At 32.7% G+C, this 26262-nt stretch overlaps 6 protein-coding genes across 19 annotated transcripts; 4 read left to right on the top strand and 2 right to left on the bottom strand.

Annotated features, from left to right (window-relative positions):
* The first annotated feature begins 1899 nt into the window (after positions 1-1899).
* Positions 1900-4866, top strand: LOC143346743 (WASH complex subunit 1). Its single transcript, XM_076775165.1, has 4 exons — positions 1900-2296; positions 2377-2506; positions 2690-3242; positions 3410-4866. Exons 1-4 carry the CDS (start codon positions 2275-2277, stop codon positions 4235-4237), a joined length of 1533 nt encoding a protein of 510 aa, XP_076631280.1. The 5' UTR covers positions 1900-2274; the 3' UTR covers positions 4238-4866.
* A 448-nt stretch (positions 4867-5314) lies between these two features.
* Akhr (Adipokinetic hormone receptor) lies at positions 5315-10325 on the top strand. 5 transcript variants are annotated; one of them, XM_076775186.1, is made up of 9 exons: positions 5315-5916; positions 6004-6069; positions 6270-6531; positions 7046-7194; positions 8291-8396; positions 8476-8683; positions 9091-9214; positions 9299-9431; positions 9494-10325. In XM_076775186.1, exons 2-9 carry the CDS (start codon positions 6059-6061, stop codon positions 9563-9565), a joined length of 1065 nt encoding a protein of 354 aa, XP_076631301.1. In that variant the 5' UTR covers positions 5315-5916; positions 6004-6058; the 3' UTR covers positions 9566-10325. The 5 variants fall into 5 exon arrangements, with proteins under 5 accessions (XP_076631301.1, XP_076631292.1, XP_076631311.1 ...); XM_076775177.1 differs by having other exon boundaries at positions 5315-6069; XM_076775196.1 differs by having other exon boundaries at positions 5315-6069; positions 6235-6531.
* Positions 10326-10440: 115 nt separating this feature from the next.
* Positions 10441-14088, bottom strand: Pgant7 (N-acetylgalactosaminyltransferase 7). 3 transcript variants are annotated; one of them, XM_076775152.1, is made up of 12 exons: positions 13919-14088; positions 13382-13554; positions 13058-13263; positions 12785-12951; positions 12451-12658; positions 12057-12233; positions 11731-11974; positions 11367-11588; positions 11179-11277; positions 10982-11107; positions 10755-10901; positions 10441-10602 (listed from the first exon to the last, which is right to left on the bottom strand). In XM_076775152.1, the coding sequence occupies exons 2-11, from the start codon at positions 13532-13534 to the stop codon at positions 10761-10763; spliced, it is 1743 nt and encodes a 580-aa protein (XP_076631267.1). In that variant the 5' UTR covers positions 13535-13554; positions 13919-14088; the 3' UTR covers positions 10441-10602; positions 10755-10760. The 3 variants fall into 3 exon arrangements, with proteins under 3 accessions (XP_076631267.1, XP_076631257.1, XP_076631248.1); XM_076775142.1 differs by lacking the exon at positions 13919-14088 and adding an exon at positions 13679-13810 and having other exon boundaries at positions 10441-10623; XM_076775133.1 differs by lacking the exon at positions 13919-14088 and adding an exon at positions 13679-13809.
* A 419-nt stretch (positions 14089-14507) lies between these two features.
* On the top strand, positions 14508-16252 carry Sicily (NADH dehydrogenase (ubiquinone) complex I, assembly factor 6 homolog sicily). The gene is made up of 4 exons (XM_076783977.1): positions 14508-14987; positions 15105-15327; positions 15420-15815; positions 15927-16252. Exons 1-4 carry the CDS (start codon positions 14878-14880, stop codon positions 16104-16106), a joined length of 909 nt encoding a protein of 302 aa, XP_076640092.1. The 5' UTR covers positions 14508-14877; the 3' UTR covers positions 16107-16252.
* On the bottom strand, positions 15537-19751 carry Rabex-5 (Rabaptin-5-associated exchange factor for Rab5). The gene is made up of 9 exons (XM_076783968.1): positions 19166-19751; positions 18751-18866; positions 18303-18560; positions 18084-18213; positions 17910-18007; positions 17589-17845; positions 17346-17477; positions 17010-17255; positions 15537-16945 (listed from the first exon to the last, which is right to left on the bottom strand). Exons 1-9 carry the CDS (start codon positions 19333-19335, stop codon positions 16553-16555), a joined length of 1800 nt encoding a protein of 599 aa, XP_076640083.1. The 5' UTR covers positions 19336-19751; the 3' UTR covers positions 15537-16552.
* Positions 19752-20363: 612 nt separating this feature from the next.
* On the top strand, positions 20364-26256 carry LOC143351903 (protein decapentaplegic). 8 transcript variants are annotated; one of them, XR_013081835.1, is made up of 6 exons: positions 20367-20766; positions 21629-21724; positions 22698-23056; positions 23412-23856; positions 23933-25415; positions 25447-26256. XR_013081835.1 is itself a non-coding variant. In XM_076783973.1 (5 exons), exons 3-5 carry the CDS (start codon positions 22729-22731, stop codon positions 24330-24332), a joined length of 1173 nt encoding a protein of 390 aa, XP_076640088.1. In that variant the 5' UTR covers positions 20364-20420; positions 21629-21724; positions 22698-22728; the 3' UTR covers positions 24333-26256. The 8 variants fall into 8 exon arrangements, 7 of the variants coding, with proteins under 7 accessions (XP_076640088.1, XP_076640087.1, XP_076640086.1 ...); XM_076783973.1 differs by having other exon boundaries at positions 20364-20420; positions 23933-26256; XM_076783972.1 differs by having other exon boundaries at positions 21629-21716; positions 23933-26256.
* The last annotated feature ends 6 nt before the right edge of the window (positions 26257-26262 follow it).

Raw genomic sequence — 26262 nt, 5'->3', positions numbered from 1 at the left:
TTTTAGGATTTAACAAGTAACTTATAAATACAATAAACCAAATTAACACAACCAGTGCTACCTGAATATAATGTAAAATTTTAGTCTTTTCTTTCTTTTTAATATATAGCTGTTGAGTTTTAACAAATTGCTTATATATATTTTTTCTTTTCAAACCAATTTGAAAAGCCTGTTGATAATGCTGCCGAGTCCACTCATCGAAATCATAAATTGTTCTAGGTGGAGTTGTTGTTTGATATGGTGTTTGGCATTGCGGTCGCTGATACGGTCTCTGTATATTATGTCTATGTGTAATTGCAACAGATCTATCGTACTGTTGGCGTAATTTGAAGTTACCAAGCACTTCGTACGCATCCAGGACTTCTTGAAACATTTGTTTTGCAAGTGGGCTTTTATTTTTGTCAGGATGATATTCTATTGTCAATTTATAGTATGCTGACTTTATTTCATTGTGTGTAGCATTGGGAGATATTTTTAAAATATCATAATGCGTTTTAGATTTTGTGCAAAAATTTAATCCCTTATTGATCAGCAATATATGTTGCCTTAATGGTTTCGTCAGAATTTGTCTATAAATACACATTAATAATTGACTAGACATATTATCTGTACTTGAAAGCGTAATTTTTATTCTTCTTATTCTAAAAATTATTGTACACTCATAAGGAATGTAATTCAAATTGTTTTACAAATTTCTGTATGATTCACCATATTTATTAAATTAGTATTGCATATTCTTTCGTTGGCACAATATAATTATGAACTTATTACAACTGTCATTTCCAGTAACCTATACGCTAAAGACAAAAACAATTATATTATATTGTAATATACGATACAATATCACTAAAAATAGACTGAATGAAAATAACCAAGTTACATATAATCGTCTAGTGATATTAAAAAAGAATACGTGCCTGACTCGTTAATTTAATACAAAAATTTCATATATTATAGGAGTCACGCACCATCATAAACGGCTGCTGTTAAGTAGTACCACAGAGTAACAAGTAACAAATAGAAGAGATAGCAACACTTCTATTAGAGTCAAAATCTTTGAGGTTCGACACTCCAATTTTCGAATAGATACCCTTTAGAAATATAGGATAGGTAAAACTTTTCAATCAACAAGTACTCTTTCCAAATACAGAATGAACAAAACATTACTCCTCGGGCATACAGATTAAAAGGTGTTACGCATTTGCATGACGTAGGGTTTATGTACATACAGCGGCGCGACGGGAAATTGCTGGAACTGGTTTTATCACCATCGAGGCTGCGATTTGAGCGAGGGAGATTCAAACGAAATCGCGTATTGTAATGCGTATTATTACTGTAGGAAATTCAACGCGAGGAAATCTAGGCGCAAACCGAGCATTTGTAGACCGTTGCCGATACTTTGTGTATACAATGTAGTTTTGACCGTTGGAGGTAGGCTGTATGCTTGTGGCGCGGATATGTGTGTGTGTGAGAATCGCTCGGTTGGCCATGTCGCCGGTTCTCGCTCGAAGGATCGGGAATATTCCATGGCACGCGCCGAAAACTTGGCAACCGGGGAAAGGAAGAAACAAACGCCGTTCGGGACGACTGGATATATGTATAAGACCGAGCCCGCGTGGCCGGGTCGCTCTCAGTCTATACGAGCTATCGTGTTGCGCTAGAGAACGTTTGCAATCGCTAGTTAGAGATATCCAAAGAAAAGTACTGAATAAAGTTGTTAAAGTATTTTTAACGTATTTAGTTGTTTGATTTCCGCGCGTCTCGCCGAGCAGAGCGGTTCAGCGCTCCACGGGCACCGTCCCACGACCTTATTTCCCTAACCCACCGACCACGTGTTCTGCAACAAAGGTATCACATATATGCATTCAAGCCCGCGAAGTTTTATTTAAAGCGGTTTTTAACGTGAAAACGCGGCAATGTCGTTACATGCACACTAACAATAAGAGTTCAATTTCAGATGACGTCATCCCTGGCGAGTCCTATTGGCCAATTAGTGACATGCGCACACAGATTTTGTTCCCTAAAAACTGTGAAGAGTGTCAAGTGTCACTTTTAGTTATCATTGTTAGAGTACTTGTGATATTATGTCAAGTAATATTATGTGACATTGGGACAAGTTAATTGTTAAATTGCGTCGTATCAGACACGTAAATAATGTATTACTTGATTATATATAATGCTAAATAATTAATGCCATTTGTACGACATTTTTTGTTGTATATATAGTACGTTTTATTTGATGAAATTAATGTGTGTCTTTGGAAATTATCAACAATGCCGGAACGAATTGAAATTGGTAAATAAAAACATGTTACGGGTACGAGTGACATAAATATTATCTGTGATCTTAATCATTTTTCAAAATTTTACTTTTAGGTGTTATCCCTGATAATTTACGACACGAGGAAACCATTGTTCAAATAGCAGAAGCTCTCGATGATCTTGATTCCGCTGTTTCTTATATATTTGAATGCATCGATAAAAGGCTTTATGAAAATAGTCAAAGGTAACTCTGTTTTTCTTTGGTATCTAATACTTTTCAATTTGAATATAAAATTTGTACAATTTCAATTTTCAAATAATATGTAGATAACTATTCTGAACTATTTCTTAAATCCACTTTTATTGAATGTTTTCTTCATATTTGCAACAATTATTATGAATTTGTTGCAAATTCTTTATTTTACAGGTTATCAAATATTAGAAATCGAGCAACAAAACTTCAAGATCGATTGCAATACTTGCAAACTAATTTAAATTTAAAAGCTGTGAAAATGTACTCTGTTGCAAAGTATCCTGCTAGTCATACATATAAAGAGTATGAAATGGCTATACCACCCAAACATAAAAATACTCATAGAATACCAAATGTTTACAAATGTTCTGTGCCTATAAAAGAAGTACCTGAAGTATACTTATCTTCTACTTGTAAAACAAAGGACATTCAATACGTGGCAAATAATAACTTGCAAGAGAAATTGCAGATTTATCATGTGCGGTCTAAATTAAATAGAGAGATGTATACAAATGGCAATGAAGAATCATTTCCACTTGACTTGTCTTCGATTAGTGCGCTCATTAACAGTATGGATAATCCTTACAAAATATCGAAAAAACAAATTTATCATCAAACAAATGAAAAACAACAAATTGAAGATGCACCTGATTCAATTATACAACCATGGTTAACATCAGAAATGGAATCATCTTCTAATTATCTATATACACCAACTTTAGGCGAGGTAAAACATTAAAAAATGTATAAAAATTTATCGATATATAAATAAGTTGTTTTTTGCTTATAAATGCAAAATGTAAAGGAGAATGTTATGTACATGGAAATCGATTTCAAATCAATTATAAGCGTGATAATAGACAGCATTGTTAAATAAAATATTTTATTTTGCAGGTGCCACAAATAAATGTACCACTAACACTTCCTGATTTACCAGGAATTGTAGATGATGAAAAATTTGTTTTAGATCTTAATTCTCAAAGTCCTATTGCACCCTCTTCGGTAGTAACTACGCCAACTATTCGGCTTGATCTTCCAACCCCTACATTAGCTGCAAACGAGAAAGATTCAAAGCTTGAAAAAAGTGTGCCAAATTTACCCGGTTTCGCAGACACAGATTATTCAAAAAATCCTGTTCAAGATTCGAGTTCAGTTTCTTTGAATTCCGAAACAGATCGTCGTTCATCGTTACTCTTAACGCCACCTCCACCACCACCACCACCACCACCACCACCTTCGCTACAACTACCGCCGCCGCCGCCACCACCACCACCACCACCACCACCACCACCACCACCACCTCCACCTCCACCACCATCACTCTTATCCGAGTCTGAAGTTTTGAAATCTCAAAAAGATTCCGAGACAAATAAAGCTAGCGAGGAAAAAAGAAAATCAGTGAAACCTGATGATCGTTCGAATTTAATGGCAGCAATTCGTAACGCAGGTGGTGTAGGAAGAGCAAAGTTAAGGCGTACGATGCCTGAAGAGGAAGGAAATCGTTGGTCTTCCGCATCTGTTGGAGGAGATCTAATGGCCGACTTGCATGCGAAACTAGCCCTTAGGAGGAAAGGAATTGCTGGATCAGGTGGTACTGTTCTGGAGAGGATGGCTACCTTGATTCCACCTCCACCGAAACCAAACGAAGCGACCACGTCGGACAGAAATTCGATTACCAGCGAATACGATTCTCAACCAGACACCGATGATTGGGACGAATAATGTTCAGTATCGTTGACTGTATACAATTTAGATAATTTTTTTTGAAACAGTGGATAAACGGTATCCTTCATCGCATTAATTCTGTCATATGAAAACGAATAGTCTTTTTTATATTGATTGGACTTTTACACGAATTCATTGTAATTTTAAGAAATAACGCATTTATTAAAATATGCGGATAGTACGGTAGCTCGTGTATACCTTCAAGAAAGAGCGGCTCTGTTTAATATCAGTAACACAAGTTTAAGGATTGAAACTACCCTCAAAAGTTCCATCTCTAAAGTTATATTAAAATCTATCGAAGATACAAGGGAGATTTTGAAACAAATTCTACATAGTTTGTACTGGAAAATAACATCGGTAAACGTTATATTTCGCCTGTCGTGTCGTAATAGGAGCCTAATGATGCGTGTCGTTTTAACAAAGAAAGCCGCAAACTGTACTCTTGATATTTGAATATTTTTGTTTTATATGTTAGGGAGAATACACCATTCTGGGTATTCTTATTTACATCTAGAAAACAAAAATGAGTAAAATATTTACATATACTATTTTTAGATACATGTGATATAATGTAACAAAAACTTCTCTTGTTCTTCTTTTGTAAAATATCCATACTTTCTAGATTTGTTTTACAGATAAATATTGTGCTTGTTGATTACTTTTATAATAGCAAAGTAAATAAATAGTGTATAAATTAAATTTTGTTTTGTTTTATTGTTAATAAGTGTTACAAGTTGTAAATTAACACGAATAGATATTTTTTTAAATTCAAAAAAAAGCTTAAAACACGCAAGAATTGAGTGATTTATATTATTTATCTGTAGACGTATCTATCCAAAAAATAATTGTTAAGATAACAATTATTAGAAATTATGCTTTATAAATACTTACGTTTTTAATATTTGCACGATTATGAACGTGTAAGAGCCTAAAAAAAGTTTCAAGGATTTAGACATTTTTTATTTATGGATCTTTTTTTGTTATAGCAAAAGTTAATAATTCTCAGATAGAATTTTCAATATACGAGCAAATTAACTTTTTTCTTTCTTTCCTCCCCGTTATAAAAAGTTCATCGTAATTGTCACGAATCTCCGAAAGTATAATAACGATGGAAACATTGATGTAGTTATCGGTTATGATTTAACACTTGACCCCAGATTACTGGACCAAGTGTCTATGTTCATTTGTAAATCTCAGTTAACTCGCGGAATTCGTAGTTTTTGTTTGGCAGCTGACAATTTTTAGTAAAGATTTATTATTTGTGCCAATGTGTTCCTTAATCGAAATAATTAATACTTTATTGAACGTACGATGTTTCAAATCACATAACATGATCAGAATTTTTATTTAAGTGGTGTACCTTGAATCTTATTACTTAGAAGCGCCTCTTGAAGCGTCTAATGTTTGCAAAGAATGAAGAAGTTCAATTGACTCTCGAACATTGATATTCCGAAGAAGAAAACTCAAAGAAGAAATTTGCAGATGGAATATTTAGAACGACGGATGCCTTACCGAAGAATACGAAGAAGATAATTTAATGATTACACATATCTTACAGAATTCTGGAATAACAGCAATATATTGAGAATAAACAAATGCAAGTAAAATGATAATTCAATGAACAAATCGACGTTGGAAAGTTGCTCAATTTATAATCTGATGAAAAACAAAAACTGGTATGATCGTTTAGCATGATATTCGCTAACGAATGTTCCGGGAATTCGAACAAAGATCATACATTAATTAAAATATCTATTGATTAGATTTCAAGTTACAGAAAAAATAATCTACAGAAAAAGCCAGTCAATAGTCTTTCAAATGTCAGCAAGGTAAGTTACCAATATTGATCAGCATTGTCAAAGCAAGAGGAAGACCGAACTCTTCTTTTAACTTTACATGGACAATATCATATTTTATTTTTTCCCAAAATCTTTGGTATCAAGCTCAAGAAATGGTCGATTTAACGTGAAACGATCCAATATTTTATGAATTAGCCAGTTTGTCAAGAAGAAGTTTTTGAAATTTTAAGGAACACTATGGGGAGTACTGTAAAAATTCCTTGTTCTACGGAATTACCCAATTCGAGGACCAACAATTCAAACAATGTGGAGCTACCGATTGATATGCGCTTCAACGAAGGTCACGTTGTTAGTATCATCATCTACAGCGCGTTGATGATAGTATCTGCCGTGGGAAACACAACAGTGTTAGTGCTAATTATGCGGCGTAAACGTGCGTCCAAATCAAGAATACATATAATGTTGATGCACCTTGCGATTGCCGATTTGCTTGTAAGTATGACACTAATATTTTTTTCATCTTTGAGATAAAAAAAAAATATAATAACACACCAAATCTTAATATCCCTAGTTCGCGCTATAAAGACATGTTTCCTGAAGATTTATTATAAATTTCAAGTCAATCGGTCAATTGGAACTTGAGATATTATGTCAGCCATTTTCGAAAATATAGTTTCGAGAAAAACGCGGTTAAAGTTTCTCGTGTTATTATTAGAGTTTGGGTACTGTTTCCTCCAAATGGTTAATATTCTTAGTTTTCTTGTAATATCTTTTATTATATGTATAAAAGAAAAACCATGTTTTTCAAAATCGAAGATTTTGGTAGAGCAATTCTACATGAATTCTTATTTGGAACCAGACACTCTTCAAGGATCGTCCAAAGGATATTGCAGATCAGAAAAAAAATTTTAATTTGTTGGATAATATAATAGAAAGGATTAAAGATCAGTTTGGGATTTACTTTTACTCCGACTTTAAAATGAATTTCTTTTGAAATTAAATTCAGGTTACTTTTCTAATGATGCCACTTGAGATTGGTTGGGCAATCACAGTATCCTGGAAAGCAGGAGATGCAATGTGTCGAATAATGGCTTTCTTCAGGGTATTTGGTTTGTACTTATCATCCTTCATTTTGGTATGCATAAGTATGGACAGGTCAGTATAATTATTGAAAATGATCAAATTTTCGATTTACTCCAACCCAAAAATTTTAATGGGAGATTCTAGAGGCCAAAATAAGACGAAAATCAAGAATATCAATTTCTTGATGGAGGCCTCATTAAAAAGTTACTAACGTTTAAAGTTCCGCCCGTACTGAATTTTTTTCTCGAAAATGCGCAAGATTTCGGGGGTATGTCTATTCACCAAAAATTATTGTAATTGACCCCCGCAACCAAAAATAATTTTTCCAAAACGATTTGAAAGTTTTTTTTTTCACCCAAAAATTTCACACCTTCTCGAGAATTTTTTTCTAGAAAGTGGGTACGATTTCGGGGTTATGTTTATTCACCAAAAATGATTGCAATTGACCCCCGCAACTGAAAATAATTTTTTTAGAAATAATTAAAAATTTTTTTTTTCGTCGAAAAATTTAGGCACCTACCCCCTGTCGATTTTCCTTAAAAATTCCTTTTTCATTTTCAGTAATTTTGTTTGACGCCCTACAGAAAAGTTGTCTAATACTTTTTTGTAGGTACCCATCAGCTCTACTTCAGAAAAAAGTTTCATTGAAATATATTCACAATTGTGGGAATTATGGCTGTTTGAAAATTGGACCATTTTTATGGGGTTTTCCTCATTTTGCGGGGTCAAGGTCCAACTTTTCGAATATTTTTGCGATTTGTACATATTAGTAGGATTTTGGGGGTATGTTTGTTGACCAAAAATGCTCGTAATTGATCCCCACAACCGAAAATAATTTTTCCAGAAGGATTTGAAATTTTTGATTTTAATTGTTAATAATTTTTTAACGATACCTCCATCAACAAATTGGTATTCTTGATTTTCGTCTTACTTTGGTCTCTGGAATCCCTCATTAAAATTTTTCCCAGGGGTGGCCGAACACCCTGTATAATAAACCACGTAAAATTATTACAAGTTATTTTCTTAGGGATCATTGTCTTTTTCAGTCGTACCACTAATAACAAACCATCCTGTATAATGTAATAGAAAATTATTTTGTCATAGTGCCCTGTAAAATTTAGGTAAAAGTCATTCTTACTTCATAATGATTCGTAATATTCCTCTTTAGATATTATGCCATAATACGACCCCTCCAACTCTGGGACGTCGATAAAAGAGGAAAAATTATGCTATGCTTTGCGTGGGTAGGATCCATGTTATGCTCGATGCCTCAGGTATCAACTAAATAGTACCACTCACCTTGAAACGCAACAAAAATTATTTGTACCTATATGTATTGTGTATTATTTTTAGATGGTAGTATTTCACCTGGAAACCCACCCGAATATCACTTGGTATTCACAGTGCGTCACATTTAACATTTTTCCAACATATACTCATGAAATAACGTATTCTCTCTTTGGAATGGTCATGATGTATTGGTTTCCTCTTTTTGTGATAATATACACTTATACAAGTATTTTACTGGAAATACGTAGAAGAACGAGAAAAAGTGAACACGGTATGTTGGAAATATATTTCATAATTGACACATTTTCCTAAATATAAGAAAATATAAAAATAAGTCTGAATCAATTTATCTTAATTAATTGTCACTGTACTGTTTTAAGTAGAATATTTGGAATCATAATCGATTTGTATGATAATTATACAGGTTGAGTCAAGGAGAGAACCACCTGAAATATTTCATTATCTATTCACATTATCAAAAAATATTTCAAATGAAATTTATCGTATTTAAGAGGGGTAACTACATATACATATATCCATTCGATGAGCCCCCTAAAATACAATGTATTCTATTTAAAACATTCTTTGATACAATGAACAAATAACGAATTATTTCAGATAGTAATTCCTATTAACTCTGTATAAAAGAGAAATTAGAGACATTTACATCGATTTTAGATAAAATTCGTCGATCCTCCATGGGATTTCTGACACGAGCAAAAATACGAACTTTAAAGATGACGGTAATTATTGTTGCTGTATTTTTCATTTGCTGGACACCATATTACATTATGAGTCTTTGGTAAGCAGAAGTTCGATCTATCGAAGTTCATTTACCGTAGACATGTATAAAGTTGACGAAAAAAAGTATGGATGTTATTGTTAGGTATTGGATTGATCGGCATTCCGCATATAAAGTTGATCAACGAATCCAAAAAGGCCTCTTCCTATTTGCATGCACAAATTCTTGCATGAATCCTATCGTTTATGGAGCGTTTAACATACGAGACCGCAATAAGGTGAATGTCTTTTTTAAAATAATTTTTAAAATATCTAAATATGTAAAAGTATATTATTCCAGGTATCTGTACGACCAGCTACTTTAGAAACTCGGGTCACTCCATTGTCTTTGTCACTTAGACTTTTAGATTGACCGTGTCTATAGATAAGAAATACAAATGTTACAACTAGGTACAATCAGATTTGACTGTAACGTATAAATTACGTGAAATCATTGAAGACAAAATCAATAATATATAGAAATAAAAAATTTAATAATAATAATAATAAATTATTATAGATCGATAGAGTTAACGTTTATACTGCCAAGCACTTGTTAGGCAATTTAAGAAATAAGAATTAGTAAGCAGAATACTAAAAAATTGTTTTTCCATAATAAGAAACGTCAACAACGGCTATAAGACAATAATAATATGTACAAGAATATGAAAGAATTTCAGGCTGTGAATGTGTGAAGCAACATAAGATACAATGTTTTAGAAAACAGAAAATTATGACAAATCATTATATTTGTGCCATTTTATTAATACATTATCTTTAAAAAACATTTATTGCGTTTTCTTTACATTATACTAAGTAACTTCTTGTCTGAAAGTATGCATTGAATAATTTTAAAAAATTACAAAACTACACCGTTAACATACTTTTTTTAATAGGAAACAGTAAAAAATGGAAGCACATGTTCTCATGATGATGCAAGAAAAATGTACTCCGAAATGGTCTATGTACATTCAAAATAATTCTTACAAGATAACAGTCTTTTTTTTTTTTTTTTTTTTTTTTTTCGAATGTAATATGCATAGTTGATCGTGAAATAGATGACTTTAATGATTTTATTCAAGTTCGCGAAGAACCGATTTCAAAAAAGCAAAATTTAATTTACAGTGACATAAGACGAACTACAATGTAGAAAGTTTATTCGACATCACAGAGGAAACATGTAAAATGATTCCAAATATAATCGTATCTCGATATAGAAAATTTGTTATTTTCATTAAAGATCGTAAGTTATTGACATTATATATTGTATTTAAACGGTTTGTGTATGAACACAAATATTACTTGGAATAATCTCAACGATGAAATAATCTCCATCATAAATACAGCCGTAAATCTTACTTCAATAGTGTTAAAATTATACAGCACCAATATTCTGCGATTGTTCATAGCCTATAACATTTTTAAGATAACCTGTACTGCAATTTTATGATTCTGTTCAGTTTTTATCGACGAAAGCGTAAAAATGTCGCGTCTTAACTAGAGCTCGTTAGATACTTAATTTGGCGTGTAACGCTTCATATGCGAATAACTCTAATACTCACATTTCTTCACCACCGTGGACGAATTTTATGGAAAGACCATTGCTGATACGTATTATTGACGTCACATGGCATTAGAGATAATTGTTGAGTCTGAGGATGAAGTGCTATACATTTTTTATGTACTCTGTGCAAAAGCGTTTTCGTTTTCTGTAAGATTAATCAAAATGTTTAATTCTTTTCAAAACGAACCTTTTTTTTTAATGTGAAATATATTTATTGGTTCTCACTTCGTCGTACTGCCACGGACCATCTACTGTTCCTAATCGGCAAAATACGTATTTTACTCCTTGTCCGTCGGCCGACACACATCGTTCTCCTATTCCTAATTGACCTTTCGTGTTTAATCTGATCAACTGAACGATATCGTTATATAAATCACTATTTATATACAAATATAGCAAACTTGAAGGTAAATTAAGCTTACCTGATTGTTACCAAACCCATGGCAGTGAGATGTAGCCATTAGACTGGGAGGCGAATTGCCCATTGTATCCAAACACCTCCCTGTCGCCACATTTCGTAACTAAAATTGAAAAATTCGAATGAAAGAATAACAAAAAGTTTGTAATTAAATGAAAGTCAAATATTATATGTAGGCATTAGAACTGTTACCTCTCCCCAATGAAGATTTGGCGGCAATTCTGGAAATTTATCAAAAACATCGTAAGCCACATTTTCCATATACCACTGAAAACTTTTACATTTCTTTCGTTTTTTAAACAGTAATTGTTCAGTTATATCGCCATGGTCGAGTAGTTGAGCCAAAGGTTCTCTTGTATAAAAGAATTCTTTGTATTTGTCATCGAACCAAGTTTCAATAACTCTCTTGTAGTTCTAAAAACAAATTTATGATCCACATAACTATGCGATAAATTATCATTTAACACGATCTTATTAGTTATTTCGTGACATGGAAAGAATACAGACATTCCAGAAAATATGTATACGTATAAGGATATAGAATTGTTTTACTTACCATGGTTATCAGTGGTCCTTTCTTTTTCTGAGCCAATTTACCAAACGTATAAGGCATAAATCCTCTATATACATGACCAACGTGTGAACATGGTACCCAGAGAATACTTCCTCCACACTGCCATATTTTAAATGATAATTCAAAGTTCTCTCCACCCCAAACAAGCAATCCGTCATCGTATCCACCCAGCGACAAAAAGTATTCACGATTTATTGCAAATAAACCACCAGCGTGAGTAGGGGACCTAAATTAAGTGTTACCTAATATGTACATGCCAAATAATTTTATACTAACTGTCTAAGGATATCTGTTTTAACACAAATTACTTGTACGGCATGCTGTTATAAGGTCGGGTTTTTTGTTCTCGCGCAGGAAGCTCATTTTCCTTATACAACATTCCCCATTCGAAAATACCTCGATATAAGTGTCCTTCTTGGTACACGGGCCGATATTCGAAAGTTTTGTGATCGATACCATCTATTATGGGCACTGTCATTACAGTTCTAAAAATATATAACGTTTAGTGAAATTTTCCCTGTTATTATTGTACACTAAGCACCAAAATGAACGATCTCTTACTTTTGGCGCATAGTGTATTATGGATATTCGAATTTGATAAACTCTTTCTACTTCCAACTAGTTTACCAAATCAAAATTTCACTGTATAAAATATATATTTGAAACTAAATAATTTGAAAAGAATATTAAGAATATAATTACTTATCGACAGCTATTGGAGCTAAAAGAGGGGGTAACCAGTTAACATTGACTTCACAGTGAGCATCCAAAAATACTATAACTTCGCCCTTGGCCTCGCGTGCACCACGCGATCGTGTTCTTATTAAACCTTGTCTTTCATAATTTCTTATTAATTTAACTTTGCCTCCCCATTGTTCTATGTAGGATTCTAAATCACCTTTCAAATTATCTGTACAAACACGTATTAATTTTGAAAATAATCAGTCTTTTCTCTTCTGTATTGTTTGATATCTATTTTAATTATACAACAAATTATAAAAAATTTCTCTTTTAAATAAAAATATATTTCATTTACCTTTATCGGAGAAGTCATCTACCAATAAAATTTCCTCTAGAAATTGAGGGGGAGTACGATTCATCACGCTGTGTACAGTTCTCATTAATACAGACCAGCCTTCGTTGTGAAACACTATGATTACACTGGTTCTAGGAAGTACCTCTGAATAATTCCAATGTTTACATCTGATAATTAAACAGATCAATTTTTTATTAACGTAATATATTTATAAACTATTGTAAAATTTCAAATTTGCTAAAAAAAAGAAGGATGACATTGGTAGAAACTTACTCTGGCATTCTTGTATCCGGAATCGATCTGTCCAATGAAATTTCATCAGAACATACCATGTTCATACCATATTCAGACTCGGATTGTTGAACATCATTCTGTTGGTCGTCTCTTAAAATATGACGTTTACCTCCCTCTCCGAATCCACTTCTAACAGGTACATTTTGCGGATCAAAGTTTCCAAGATCCTTTGCTAGAACTGGAAGCTAAAAGACAATATTAAAATTAACATGAACTTTCCAAATAAAATTTGGAAAAATAATATATAAATTTTGAAGGCAATATAGGTTAAAATTGTCTAAAAAAATCTATCATTTCAATTACCTTTTTACTTTTTAGGCTCTCTGACCAGTATTCTCTTAAATTAATTGGTTTATCGACAAAAAAATCGAAGATAGCATATAAGATAAAAAGAGCAAGTATACTATAGACAATAATATTGAAAAAGCGATTCCTTTTAAATTGCACAATTCTCATTTTGCTCAAGATAATTGTACCTGAAAACAAAAAATTTATAAGTGTAATTACACGAAACATTTAATACGTTACATACTGAGACATATATATATATATATATATATATAAATATATATATATGTGAATATAAGAGCAGCGAATGACCTTTCAATTCGTAAATGTAGTTACAATCACTCAAATATTGAAAACTTTTGGTAAGAATAGAAATTTTTGCACGCGCAACAGAAATAAGTAAAAACATATTAGAAAATACTTTAAACATCCCGGAAATTACCATAGAAACTTATTATTGTTCGGTGTTTACATGATTCTCGTAAAATTAATATACGTGTCTGTTGAAATATTGCAGTGACAGAAGTCGGCAAACATTAAAATATTAGTTACCTTAAATAAAAATGCATGCAATAGGTATATGAACTAAATTAAACTTCAGAAAATAACTTTGCGAATGTATTACAAGAATAGTAAAAACTATATTACAATCAACTTAATCATTTCAAAAGATCTGAAGCTATCATATATGATCAAGTCTTTCTTGCCACGTAGCCGTACGTATGCAGTACACATACAGGGTGTCTCGTAATTCATGGTGCAAATTGGGTCAGGCAGGTAGATTCCATGGCATGTTTAATTTTCGAAAAGAATTACATTTATTTGTCATTCGAATACACATATATTTAATTAATAACCGATCATTACAGACCGGTGTTGTGTGACCATTTATAATGTTATAACAAAATTAATGGAAAAGTAAAGAAGGGTAAAAATATTATAATTTTGATCGATTATTAATACGAATACCTACACATTGCACAAATATTAATAATACTAAACACATTTTACAAGTATTTGTATCTAAAATATAAAGGAACAAGGAGTAATGCAAAGAGAAGTAGTTCTTTAAAAGTATAAATTGCGTACTGTTAGAACGGTTGCAAAGTAACAGTTGAACAAAAAATCTATATTAAGGTTGAAAAATAAAAATTGCGATAGTGATTTAATTTTAATTGTTTCGGAAATAATTACGATTTCTCTCAATGTCTAATCTTTATTCGAAATAAACTTAACAATAACAACAACGATTTATTACTATTGTATAAAATAACTAACAATAAGCGAAAACAATACTCGAGAGATATTCCTCATATATGCTCGTTAACGAGTGACGTTGAAAGTTTCAACTTGAAACTTAAAACTTGAAACTTGAAACATTGATCGATCAGTATCAGTACATTGCAATACTGTATCAACTGCTTAGTGCAATTTCCCAAAGCTAGAAAAATACCCTAGAGTGTCACTACACGTACTGATTACGTTTACACGGCTACACAAAGAAATTAGGTATGGGCCGAAGTTTACTCTATATTGAACGAAATGTATTATCATACGTTTCGAGGTATGCAAGTGTACATGCAAAACAGACGCCGGCTGAATATTGTTTTGAATTAGTTAGGTATACTAATTCTTTCTACTTATCAAATATATTATTTATTTCATCGTTATACAACGAAACATACAAATTGTAGAATATACTTTAATTGTAAATCATATTGTTGTTTATCTTTTTTAGAAAACATGATTATGAAAATTTTTTGTGTTCATTATTACTGCAACAAAATGCTAGGCAATCTGCGTTTGCAATTCGTGCATTTAACATAGAAGTGGCTCAAGTACAAGATCAAGTACATGATCGTAATATAGGAAAAATGAGACTACAATTTTGGATGGATGCATTAAATAATGCATACAAGGGAAATCCTCCAAGAAGTCCTGTCATTTTGGAATTACATAGGGTAAAATTTTCTTTTTAAGTTTTCAAGTTGATAAAATTATGTTATTGGTATGGATGATGACTAAAATTAGTTTGTAACGAGATTATTTATAGATTCTGCAGAAGCATTCCCTTTCCAAACATTATTTCAAACGTCTAATCGATGTTCGTTTAGAAAGGCTCTGCGACAGTCCATTTTATGATATTAGCACGATAGAAAAATATGCAGAGTACAGTACTTCTTCCATTTATTATTTATTATTAGAAGCACATGGTATAGAAAACATTAATGCAGATCATGCTGCGAGTCATATGGGTAAAGCGCAAGGAATCGTTAACTTAATTCGATCGATTCCTTATAATGCTAGAAATAGAGTAAATACACTGCCGCAAGATATTTTAATGAAATACGGTGTTTCTACGGAAGCCGTATTTCAAGGTCAACCGAGTAAGGATTTCCAAAATGTAATATACGACGTTGCGTCTTATGGGAAACTGCATTTAGATGCGGTAAATATTTTCTTTACGACGAAATCGTAATGGAACTAAATAATTAATTAAGTGGGGGAAAATTATATTTCGTTTCTTGTACTTTAATTCAAACACTTTTGTTGTTTATAGGCAATTTCTCTAAAAGATAAAGTGGAAAAAAATGTGGGTTTGATATTTTTACCCATAGTTTGTCTGGAAAGGTACTTGAAAGAATTGAGAAGAGTAGACTTTAATATTTTTGATACGCGTTTACAAAGAAGAGACAATTTACTTCCTCTACGTTTGTATTGGAAAAAATTGATTTCTTAGTAAATTTGAATATGTAATATATAGAATAAAACGTATATTTATAAAAGCTTTTGGAATATAACTTTTGTAAAAAGTATATATTTGCAATTATTTTTAAATAAGTTATATAATTTTAACTCCTTGTTGATAAATAGGATTTTATTTTCTAATTTAAATAAGTTTAATAAATAGTTATATTAAATTTAATTCTACATCTATTATAGTTTCATCAAATATTGATAATCAACAAATTATTAATTTTATCATAATGCGCGTTTAAAGGAATAGCTAGATCGAAAATTTTCAGAAAAGAACACTCGACTTGCTAAAACTTTGTTAGAACGTACAAAATCATAATTTTAGTGACTCGTGCCAGAATTGAATGTTCCTTTTACAAAAGTGTACGATCTATTTATAAAGATTAAATAACATTTTTCAAGTCCGTATTTGATTTAAATAAAATGTTTCTATACATTATGAAAATAGCTTGGATAATTCTCACAATCCATTTCTGTAGAATTAAGAGATAAATCTCCTGTACTACAAGGAATCGTAGGTATACTTGATCCCTGGACAGTAAATCCATGATAATCTTCCTTTTCCGATTCTGCGGTAGACGATAAATTCAAGCGAGTAGATACCGATAAATCGTTTTTAAACTTTTCCTTTTGGCTGTCAAAGTCGCATTGCGTGTCTAAACTTATGAGACTAGTTTCATCCTCTGCTTTGCTCGCATCGAAGCTGCCATCCACCACGAAAGAGGGGAAATCAAACGTGGGCGACGGCGTAACACAATTTTCTATTAAAGTCGTTCTTACGTCGTTTTGTTGCGTAGAATTATTAATTGCGGTAGAACAAACCTAAAATTAATAATTAAAATTAACTGTTTACCGTAAAATCATTAATTTTAAATAAATGATTTACTTGAGGAATTATTGGCGGTGGTAATTGGTAGCTTTCGATATCTTCGCAATCCAAATTGGTAGGCAATCTTTGACTGTGCGTGATCAACAACGGAGTTCTTTCCAAAACTGTATTTACTTCCGATTCAAGTTCCTCTTGAAATAGTAACATTTTCTCTTTCAAATTCAATGTTATATCCATTATTTCTGTAGTTTTTGCTTTCATTTCGTCAAGAAGCGTTATATCTTCGCACATTAAATGCAAACTCTGAATAAACAATTAACGTGTATTAGGCGAAAGATAAATATTTTAATGAATTGAAAATGATTCATTCAATTAAAAAAATTCAGTATGTACTTCACATATCATTAAAGCAGATTCCCAAGTATTAGCAGGTACTCGTTCTCCGGACATGTAGGCATTGAAATCTTTTTCATCCATGTTCAATGATTCTGCTGTTAAATTTTCAATGAATGATACAGCACAACACTAAAAAATGTTATTTATTTTCGCTTATGTTTCGCTTAAGAATCGGTTTCTTTGTTTGTATTATCGAGACATGAGAAAAACATTTGTGACGAATATTCCTGTAAAATTTACCAGATTCGTGAAGTAATATCCGCCTTCTCCTGTCATCAATCTGCTCGCGTTGCAGAATCTAGTGATAAAATTAATGTTGCTTTTAAGACGGGCAGGATTGGCTTTTAAAACAATGAAAATTAAAGCAGGGAGAAATTCGTCCGCCGATGCGGGTCCACCAACAGATTGTTGCAACATTAAAAATATATTTCGGCAACAATAAATGACGCAAGAAAGTTTTTCTTGAGGAGCCTTTGCAGAATCCATGTTCAGTAAATCTGTAATTAATTGGAATAATTGGATAAAATTTTAATTCAAATACTGAATATTTTATGCGCGCACCTGTTATGGAAGTATAGACCAGTTCTCTAACTTCGGAACTAGTTTCGTGTATTCGGCACTCTAAATTTTTTCCGCTAACCCAATTCAACTGGCGGATTCTATAAAAACATTTCACTTTATTTGGAATATGGAATTTATTTTCTGGTATTGCTTTCATTTCTAAATAAAATTAACCTTTTCTGTATCGCCAAATCCTTTTCTTCGTCGTTTGTAAAGGGAGGACAAAAGAGAATTCTGTAGAGTAAAGTTAATGCATATCTTTCTACATAATCCAACAATTTTTCTTTAATTTCTGACGATATGTCTGAAATCATGTTAATATAATTAATATTCTCGTTTCATAAGTAATTTTCAGGTGAATTATTTTAATTTATAGTTTTTTTTTCACAGTACCTGCATATTTGCTACTATTTTCTAAACGTTTAGCAAACACCTGATAAAAAGTCTGTGTAATTTCTGAAAGGTCCTCTATCCTTTTTACATCCTTGTTTTGAAGTATATCAATTATGAAAGAATGTATACATTTTCTGACATCTCTTTCCACTGGTGTCTTAGCGATCATAGCTATTACTTCACGATTTTCTGTCTTTACTTTTTCCAGGTCCGGGTTATCTTTTGTTAGTTCGTAAAGTAACTCTTGATATCCTTGTGCTTTTCGCATAAAAATAATATTTAATAATAATAATTTTCAATTATACAACGTAAATATAATGCAAATTTTTTAAACAAAATAGAAACAATTTTTTGATCAATCTCACTATTCCTCTTTGAATCTATAAATAATTATCTAAGTAAACTATAAGACGTAAATACAAATAGAATAAATTAAATTAAATTATACCTTTTACGGCTGGTTTGCGAAAAGATATATTTAATAATTTATATTTTTTCTCTTGTTGTACTTTCTTCTCTTCGTATTTCTGTTGAGCAGTAATTGTGCTCTTATTCGAAGTATTGCTGAAATGTTAATTGTAACACTATCGTTAACAATAATAATTAACAATTTAGTAGTTTCAGTATTTTTAAATGCACAAATTATATTTATTTTTCTTCCTTTAAGGAATGATAACAAACGTATTGTAAGATAAGTGTAAAAAGTGTTTGAAATCGATTGCCATCCCGCTACATTTGATTATAAAGCCATAACCTTTCTCTTTAAAAAAAATTACGCGTAAGGGAAGAAATTGAACATTTTTAAATTTCGTGACAGTTTTAATCGGTTGTTGGAACTTTATTAATAAACATAAACATTGTACCTCTCTTCATAAACATTGCATCCTATTTGCGATCTTTGTTTTTGTAAATATTCTCGATGACATTTGCTGCAATAACCTTCCCACTCGACATTTCCATAAAATCCACAACCATTCTTGCACTTGAGATCAGCCTCATCGATTCTTAAGGATGGTGTTTTTGTCGAATACATTTTCGCAACTGTTTTTACAAGACTTTACAGTCGTTTTCCCTTACAATGTACGTACATACTTACATTCTACGTGTACGTATAACACGAAAGTCTTTAACTGATAATACAACTGTCAGTTGCGAAAAAATGCATAAATTATTATGTATCGAATCATATTCTCAAAATAACATTTTAAATGATTATTAACGAACAAGATTTAAAAATAATTATTATAATATTTGATATAAATTTAAAAATTAAAAATTTTTAAATCACAATTATTTCAAATAACGTAGAAACTCCATGAGTAAAGCTTTTAAGGATCATTTATTTATTTAGTTAAACGAATGTTTTTTTAATGATGTACTTGTAACGAAAAGAAAATAATCTCGTTCGAATCAATAATTTATTCCGAAACTATACAGTTATCGAAGACCTTGTTACGCTATTGCGTGAACGTAGCTTTAAGATCGTATAATAATGACGATTAAATAAGAGCGAAATTCAAATTGAACAACATTTAATAAAGGTAACTGGAAACGTATATTATTATTCGATACGTGTCGCGTATATGGGAATTCGGAACAAAAATCGTAACTTGTAAACTAACCAGCGTTTTACCTAAGACCCTTAATACTTTCTTAACGAGAATAAAAGGATTCATTGACTGATGCAAATATATAATTTTATAAACAAAATTCAGGTGACCTTTCTGAAAAATCATAACAACGGTGCATGCGCTATTTTTCGTTTTCTTTTTATTATTTTTAACAAGTTAGTAATATGTGTATATATTTCACTGAACTTTAGAATCTCAATAAAATGCGATAGAACAGATTTTGTAACGTAATAAAGAAATAGGTACAAGTAATAGAAAACATTTAAAATATAATTTGTATATAATGGGACTAGAGTTTTAGTTTACACGCTATTCGCAGGCAGCGCTAAACTTGTGTCGCTTACTATTAAGAGATTGTATCCTTTTTACAGATTCTTCGCTCCATCTTTCCCTCTCTTTTTCTCTTTCCCCCTCCCAATATCCTACAGTTCTACTCTTCCTCTCGACTTGTTGAAGATTTGCGCGTATCGAGTTGAGTTCAACATCAGTACGTACCGACTTAAACGTTCTTTATTTACACGACACCACATTATTCGTTAAATTAATCATTACGTAAATCACGTTCATGTTCTTTTCGTGAATTATTTAGAAATCTTGAACGAAAGTTTTTCCAAAGTTTTTTTTTTGCTCTTTGTTTGCTGTCTGTCTTTCTCTTTCCCTTCGAATACGCGAGTGCGAGAATAGGAAGATAGTGTACGTATCGATCTCGATCAATGCATCGATACTAAAGATTCCCAGTGGTGACGGTTCGAGAATATAGTTACTGAAGTGAGGTTACATGAATTCGTTGAAATGTTGTGGCTTGTCAAACGGCGGACTCACGATTAGCTCAGGTGAGTTTAACATTCATAAACGTAACCGATAGGTTCTTTGCGATGGGAAAATGCGTCTTTCCATTGGTTCAAAAGAGCAGGTTTCCCTGTTCGTGGCTGGCTCGATTATTTTAAACGATGACGTGCTGCTTATCTATGTACACCCGGTGGCATGAATTCATGCCATTCGAGGGGAATATAGTATGCTGAACGCAGATCCCTCTCCTTCGTGGTATACTTGTTTTTGTTGCGCGATTTAAACGATAGATGGCGATCCACGACCGCCAAACGTAGGCGCGTAAAATTACTATACCGCCTTCGCACGGTAGAGCGGCTTCAACTGACCGAAACATTTAAATCTAAATGTGATTAACTTACGCGAAACGAGCTGTACGAATCGCTGTGAGATATCTATTTAAAGTTTACAACAAATTTCTTAGGAATGAAATAATAGAATCGATAGAACGTTGATGACGTGATTTTATGTTTCAATAAAAACGTTTAGTTAGCTTTGTTTCAACATAAAATGAGGTTCTACGATCGCTTTTAAATGAAGGAAACTGCCTACATGCAATTTGTTCTTAAGAACGAGTATATCCGCTGTCATCTATATTCATATATCATCTTCTTGCTTCTGCAAACATTCTCGTTTTTCTAATAATTTCCTTACGAGTATTTACATTGTTGCTCGTTTTACCCTTTATATCCTACTTAATATTTAAAATTTACAATTTTTATGGAATATAATAATAAATTATGTTACGTATTTTGGATGTTGTTTCGAAAAACTCCAATGGCCGATTGGTATCAAATTTTGCGAGGGAGAGAGGGGATAATTTTGAGACATTATTTTCTATGTCTGATGGCAATGGAAATATTTCAGGTGGACAGAGTTTCTGCCTTGCCCTGTATATCGAGTGGACAATGATGTAGTGGCCGATGCAGTAAAATCACGCATACGAAGAGCGGCCGTAAGTACGTAAGTGTACGACGTAGACTCTCTTGTGTCATTGTTCCACTCGTGCGATTGCTCCTTCCCCTCTCCTATTCTCTCCCACCTTTCCATTATTTTCGCTGTAACGTCAGACGTTGCCTGTGCGCATGCTCATAAGGCTGCAACGAACTTGCCGCGCAGTCGAGGGCTGCTCGCCGCGGATGCTGTAACTGTAATTCATTCGGCATCAACGAATCGAGGGAGGAGGTTGTATAACAATAACATAGTAGAGTAAATAATAAAGGTAGTGAACTGGTAACGTCATGATTCATACTGGTCTACTTCATCCGACTGTATACATATGTATACAGCATGTATTCAAATGGATAGGGTAAATGTAGCAAATGCATAGAAAGACGAATCATTCGTACGCGTTATTTTAAACAGACCATTTACTCTATTTTAGTTGCGACGATATACGGGGGTCAATTTTCGAGAATATCCAGTTACGAATATTTACATTTAGTATTTAAAGATAAGGAGATTTAAAAGAATGTGGCTTAGGGTGAAGACTGCCCCCGAGGGTCATAAATTCCACGTTTCTTACCTAAGTTCCTGCCGTCGCCTAATCTTGTGAAACGTCGAAATTTGGAATTTTTTCAAATTCGGAGTTGGATTTCGTTCGGCGCTCGGTCCGCATAGTTGTATAGTCGATGGCTGAGAAGAACGCGTGCGATGTACATAGCTTTAATAAATGTTTATGTTATTAAACTGTATCATGAATATTTAAATTCCTCTTTGAACGCAATATTAAAATTTCTTTTCTCTAGAAAAAATTATGAAAATTATTTTATATTTTTAATTTGGAGCGGAGTGCAAAGGGTTAACATATCGTCTAAATGGTACTTGAAAATAATATACATAATAAATTTTAAGTTAGAAGAATAGATTACAAGATTTAAAGAAACTGTATAAAACGTAACTAATATAAATACAGCGTTTAATTTTCTGTTTTTAGGGAGGCAACATCCGTGAGCAACGACATCACAATGCGCATGTTGCTGCCATTAACGTTGGTTATCGTCGCAGCAGGTTTGCTGCTGGCAACCATCGAAGCAAATGTTCATTTGCACTTGCCTTCCGACACTGCCAGCCACTTTACTATCGGGGAACATGAACAAGCAATCGCTGGTATAGAAGCTAGTCTTCTCTCGCTTCTCGGATTTGCGAAAAGACCGAAACCGCAAGGTCCAGCATACGTACCAGAATCGTTAAAGAAACTTTTTATCAAACAAAATACCATTGGTATGGCTGATATTGCTAAACCAGGAATTCATGCTAGGTCTGCCAACACAGTTCGTTCCTTTTCTCACGTCGGTTAGTATACCGGTAGTAAAATATAGCAATTATTAATATGAGTAATATACGTATGTGATATACATATGTATAATACTGTGGCGTCGCCTCCCATGCTCGCCATCAGAGGGGTTGCGTTCTCACAAGCGGTCGACCGACCCCTCGGTAAGACCTGCTAAGAAGCCTTTTACCTTTACCGATGAGTCCATTAGCAGGCTCAGACGAAACGCCGCGGCCTCTCCTTTTGCTTTTTCTGTCCTACGAAATTCTCCGAGTTCCTACCCGCAGCAAAGCAGCGTCACAATACTATTTAAACATACACTCCCTTTGAGATATTTATTGCACTTTAACAATATTTTTTTTTTTTTTATCACAGAAAGTAACCTGGATCATAAATTTCAATCTCCGAATCGGTTTCGTCTGTTGTTCGATTTGAGTAGTATACCGTCGAGAGAGATATTACAAGCCGCGGAATTAAGTCTTTCTCGTGTACCTATTTCGAATAAAGAAGACACCAGTCAAAATTTGGGTAGAATACTTATATACGATATTTTGCGGCCCGGTGCAAAAGGACACAGTACTCCGTTGCTACGTTTAATCGATAGTAAACCAATAAATACCAGGAAGAACGACACAATTAGTCTAGACGTTCATCCTGCTGCGGAGAGATGGATAAAAGATCCTAAGAATAATCATGGACTTCTGGTACACGTGCGTGGAACTAAACAGGAGCATGTACGTTTAAAACGGAGCGTGAACGAGAGGAACGATACATGGGTTATTAGTCGACCGATGTTATTTACTTACACAGATGATGGGAGGTATAAAATGCCTTTACGTACGAACAGTTGCATTATTATATTTTTAATGTCATATCAAACGATAATAAATATTTAGGTACAAAATGTCCTCTGCAAGCCAGATAATAGATCGTCGCGCCAGAAGAGCGGCGCTTCGTAAAAGTCGTCGAAAAGATGGCCGTGAGAACTGCAGACGGCATCCGCTTTATGTTGACTTTGCAGATGTTGGTTGGAACGATTGGATCGTTGCCCCTCCTGGTTACGATGCTTTTTACTGTCACGGTGATTGCCCTTTCCCTCTAGCAGACCACTTGAATTCCACCAATCACGCGATCGTTCAGAATTTGGTTTATTCGACGAAACCGAGCATGGTACCAAAAGCTTGCTGTATACCTACTGCTCTCAGTTCGATATCCATGCTGTATCTCGACGAGGAGAATAAAGTGGTTTTGAAAAATTATCAGGACATGGCGGTTCTTGGATGTGGGTGCCGTTGACCATACGTCGAGTAGCTTAGTTAAATATTTTCACGGCGAAGAATATATGTACAGTAAAAATGAGAATGGTTAAAAAAAGGTATTAGTAAAATAAAAGAATGGCGGAGTAAGGTTTCGTTGTATCGAACGGATAGCAGGTAATGCCATTTTTCGAGGGTATGTGAAATGTGAATGTGAAATGTTTATACATATATAATTAAATCACGTTTAAGGAGTTTGATTTTTATTGTATACAAAAGTTGAATCGATTGGTCAATTATTCACACATTTAATTATTATATATTAATAGTCCTAAACGTCTAACTTTTCTATGCATAAAATAAAGAGAGATACGAAGCAGTTGTATTATATTATGTGTCGGGGTTTGAAATAGTTGAGAAAATAACTGAAACAAACTGTTGCATATCGGTTTCGGTTACGGTTACGGTTTTTCGGAACCGATACTATTACACCATAACCAAATCAACCCAATCAAATCCAAAACGTTACTCCAAAAAAAAGTGTCAAATTTAATATGAAATGAAACAACATATTTTTAAACGAGGATTTAAATTTAAATGAAATCGCTCCCCCCTTCCCCTCTCCCTTCTCCGCTCCCCAATGTTAAGTGCCTCTTTCTTATTGAAAAGAATTTTAAATAATTGACCATTAAATTTATTGGTATTAGTATTAACCAATCGAGTGATTGATAGATATTCAAATAAAGAAATTTTATTTGCACCAATGTGCAATTAATTTTTTATCGGCGGTAGGGAAAAATGCTATAATAAAACTTTTAATAAAAAAAAAAAAAAAACACTTTAAATTAATATTTACTCACCAGTTTTCCGTCACGTTTAGTTTGATAATTTTATGTAAATGTTTGATCACTCTTTTTGTGATTTATTTTTCAATAAGCATTTTTAACTTTTTTCTATAATAATTATAACATATCTAGAAATTTTCCTTGTATTATTAGCTTAGTACACGTATAAAACTTGTAACGATATCGATTTTGAAAATACTTTGAAACATCTTTCGTTAAAAATTATTTAATTTCCTATAATTTAAAAAATATATTTTTTATTATATCAGCTAATCCACGTTAAGATAAAATAGTTTCCATAAGATATAGTATCGTTTTTATCGTATATGTGTATGTGTAACATCGTAAAAATCATAAGTCTTCTTTATGGGAACCAACAATTTAGACAACAGAAAAATAATATACAGAGTTCGTAGTTATAATTGTCGATTCAGTGTTTACAAACGCGTGGAAGATGATAAAATTAAGTAAAACAAGCTGTCGGTAAACATAGGTCCATTATTTAATTGTTCTTTTTTAACTATTGGAATGTTTGTAAGTATATATTATATATTACAAGACTACTTCTTATTTGAGAATAAGATTGAACACTGTGATACGTATTCAAAATCATTTCGTACTTTAGAGATGGTGACATGATGAATCTGAAATTTTGGTTTGAAAACAGAGGATAAATCTAAAATCTTAGGTATGTGCTAAAAGAACCGAATAGCCCTGTTGAAGGGAATTCTTCCATCTCTTACTGTCTCGGCCAGGCAGCTCGGATGCTTAGAGTGCGATAGCATTCTAAAACCCTCTTCCTCTACACGGAAAACAGTTTGCCAAATGTTTCAACTTTTAGATTTACAGATGGAAGTAGAAGAACTTAATACTATAGAAATAAAATGGACCACTTGTAAATAGTATTTTATTTGATATTTTTACATTCTTCGATTGTAGTTAAATATTTTGTGTGTGTGTGTGTGTGTGTGTGCGTGTGTGTGTAAATAGTAAACAAATTTTAATAAATAAATATGTTCGATTACATTTATCTTGTAGTAACTTTATGTAAAATTTTGTATCAATGATAGAAGTTCTGGACCAACTTTTTTTATAATTACAAAATTTTATAGAACTCGAGCAATT

The sequence above is a fragment of the Colletes latitarsis genome, chromosome 2, assembly GCF_051014445.1.
Source record: "Colletes latitarsis isolate SP2378_abdomen chromosome 2, iyColLati1, whole genome shotgun sequence".
Classification (NCBI taxonomy): domain Eukaryota; kingdom Metazoa; phylum Arthropoda; class Insecta; order Hymenoptera; family Colletidae; genus Colletes; species Colletes latitarsis.
The sequence above is the reverse complement of the archived record's forward strand: the minus strand, read 5'-3'. Positions and strand labels throughout refer to the sequence as shown.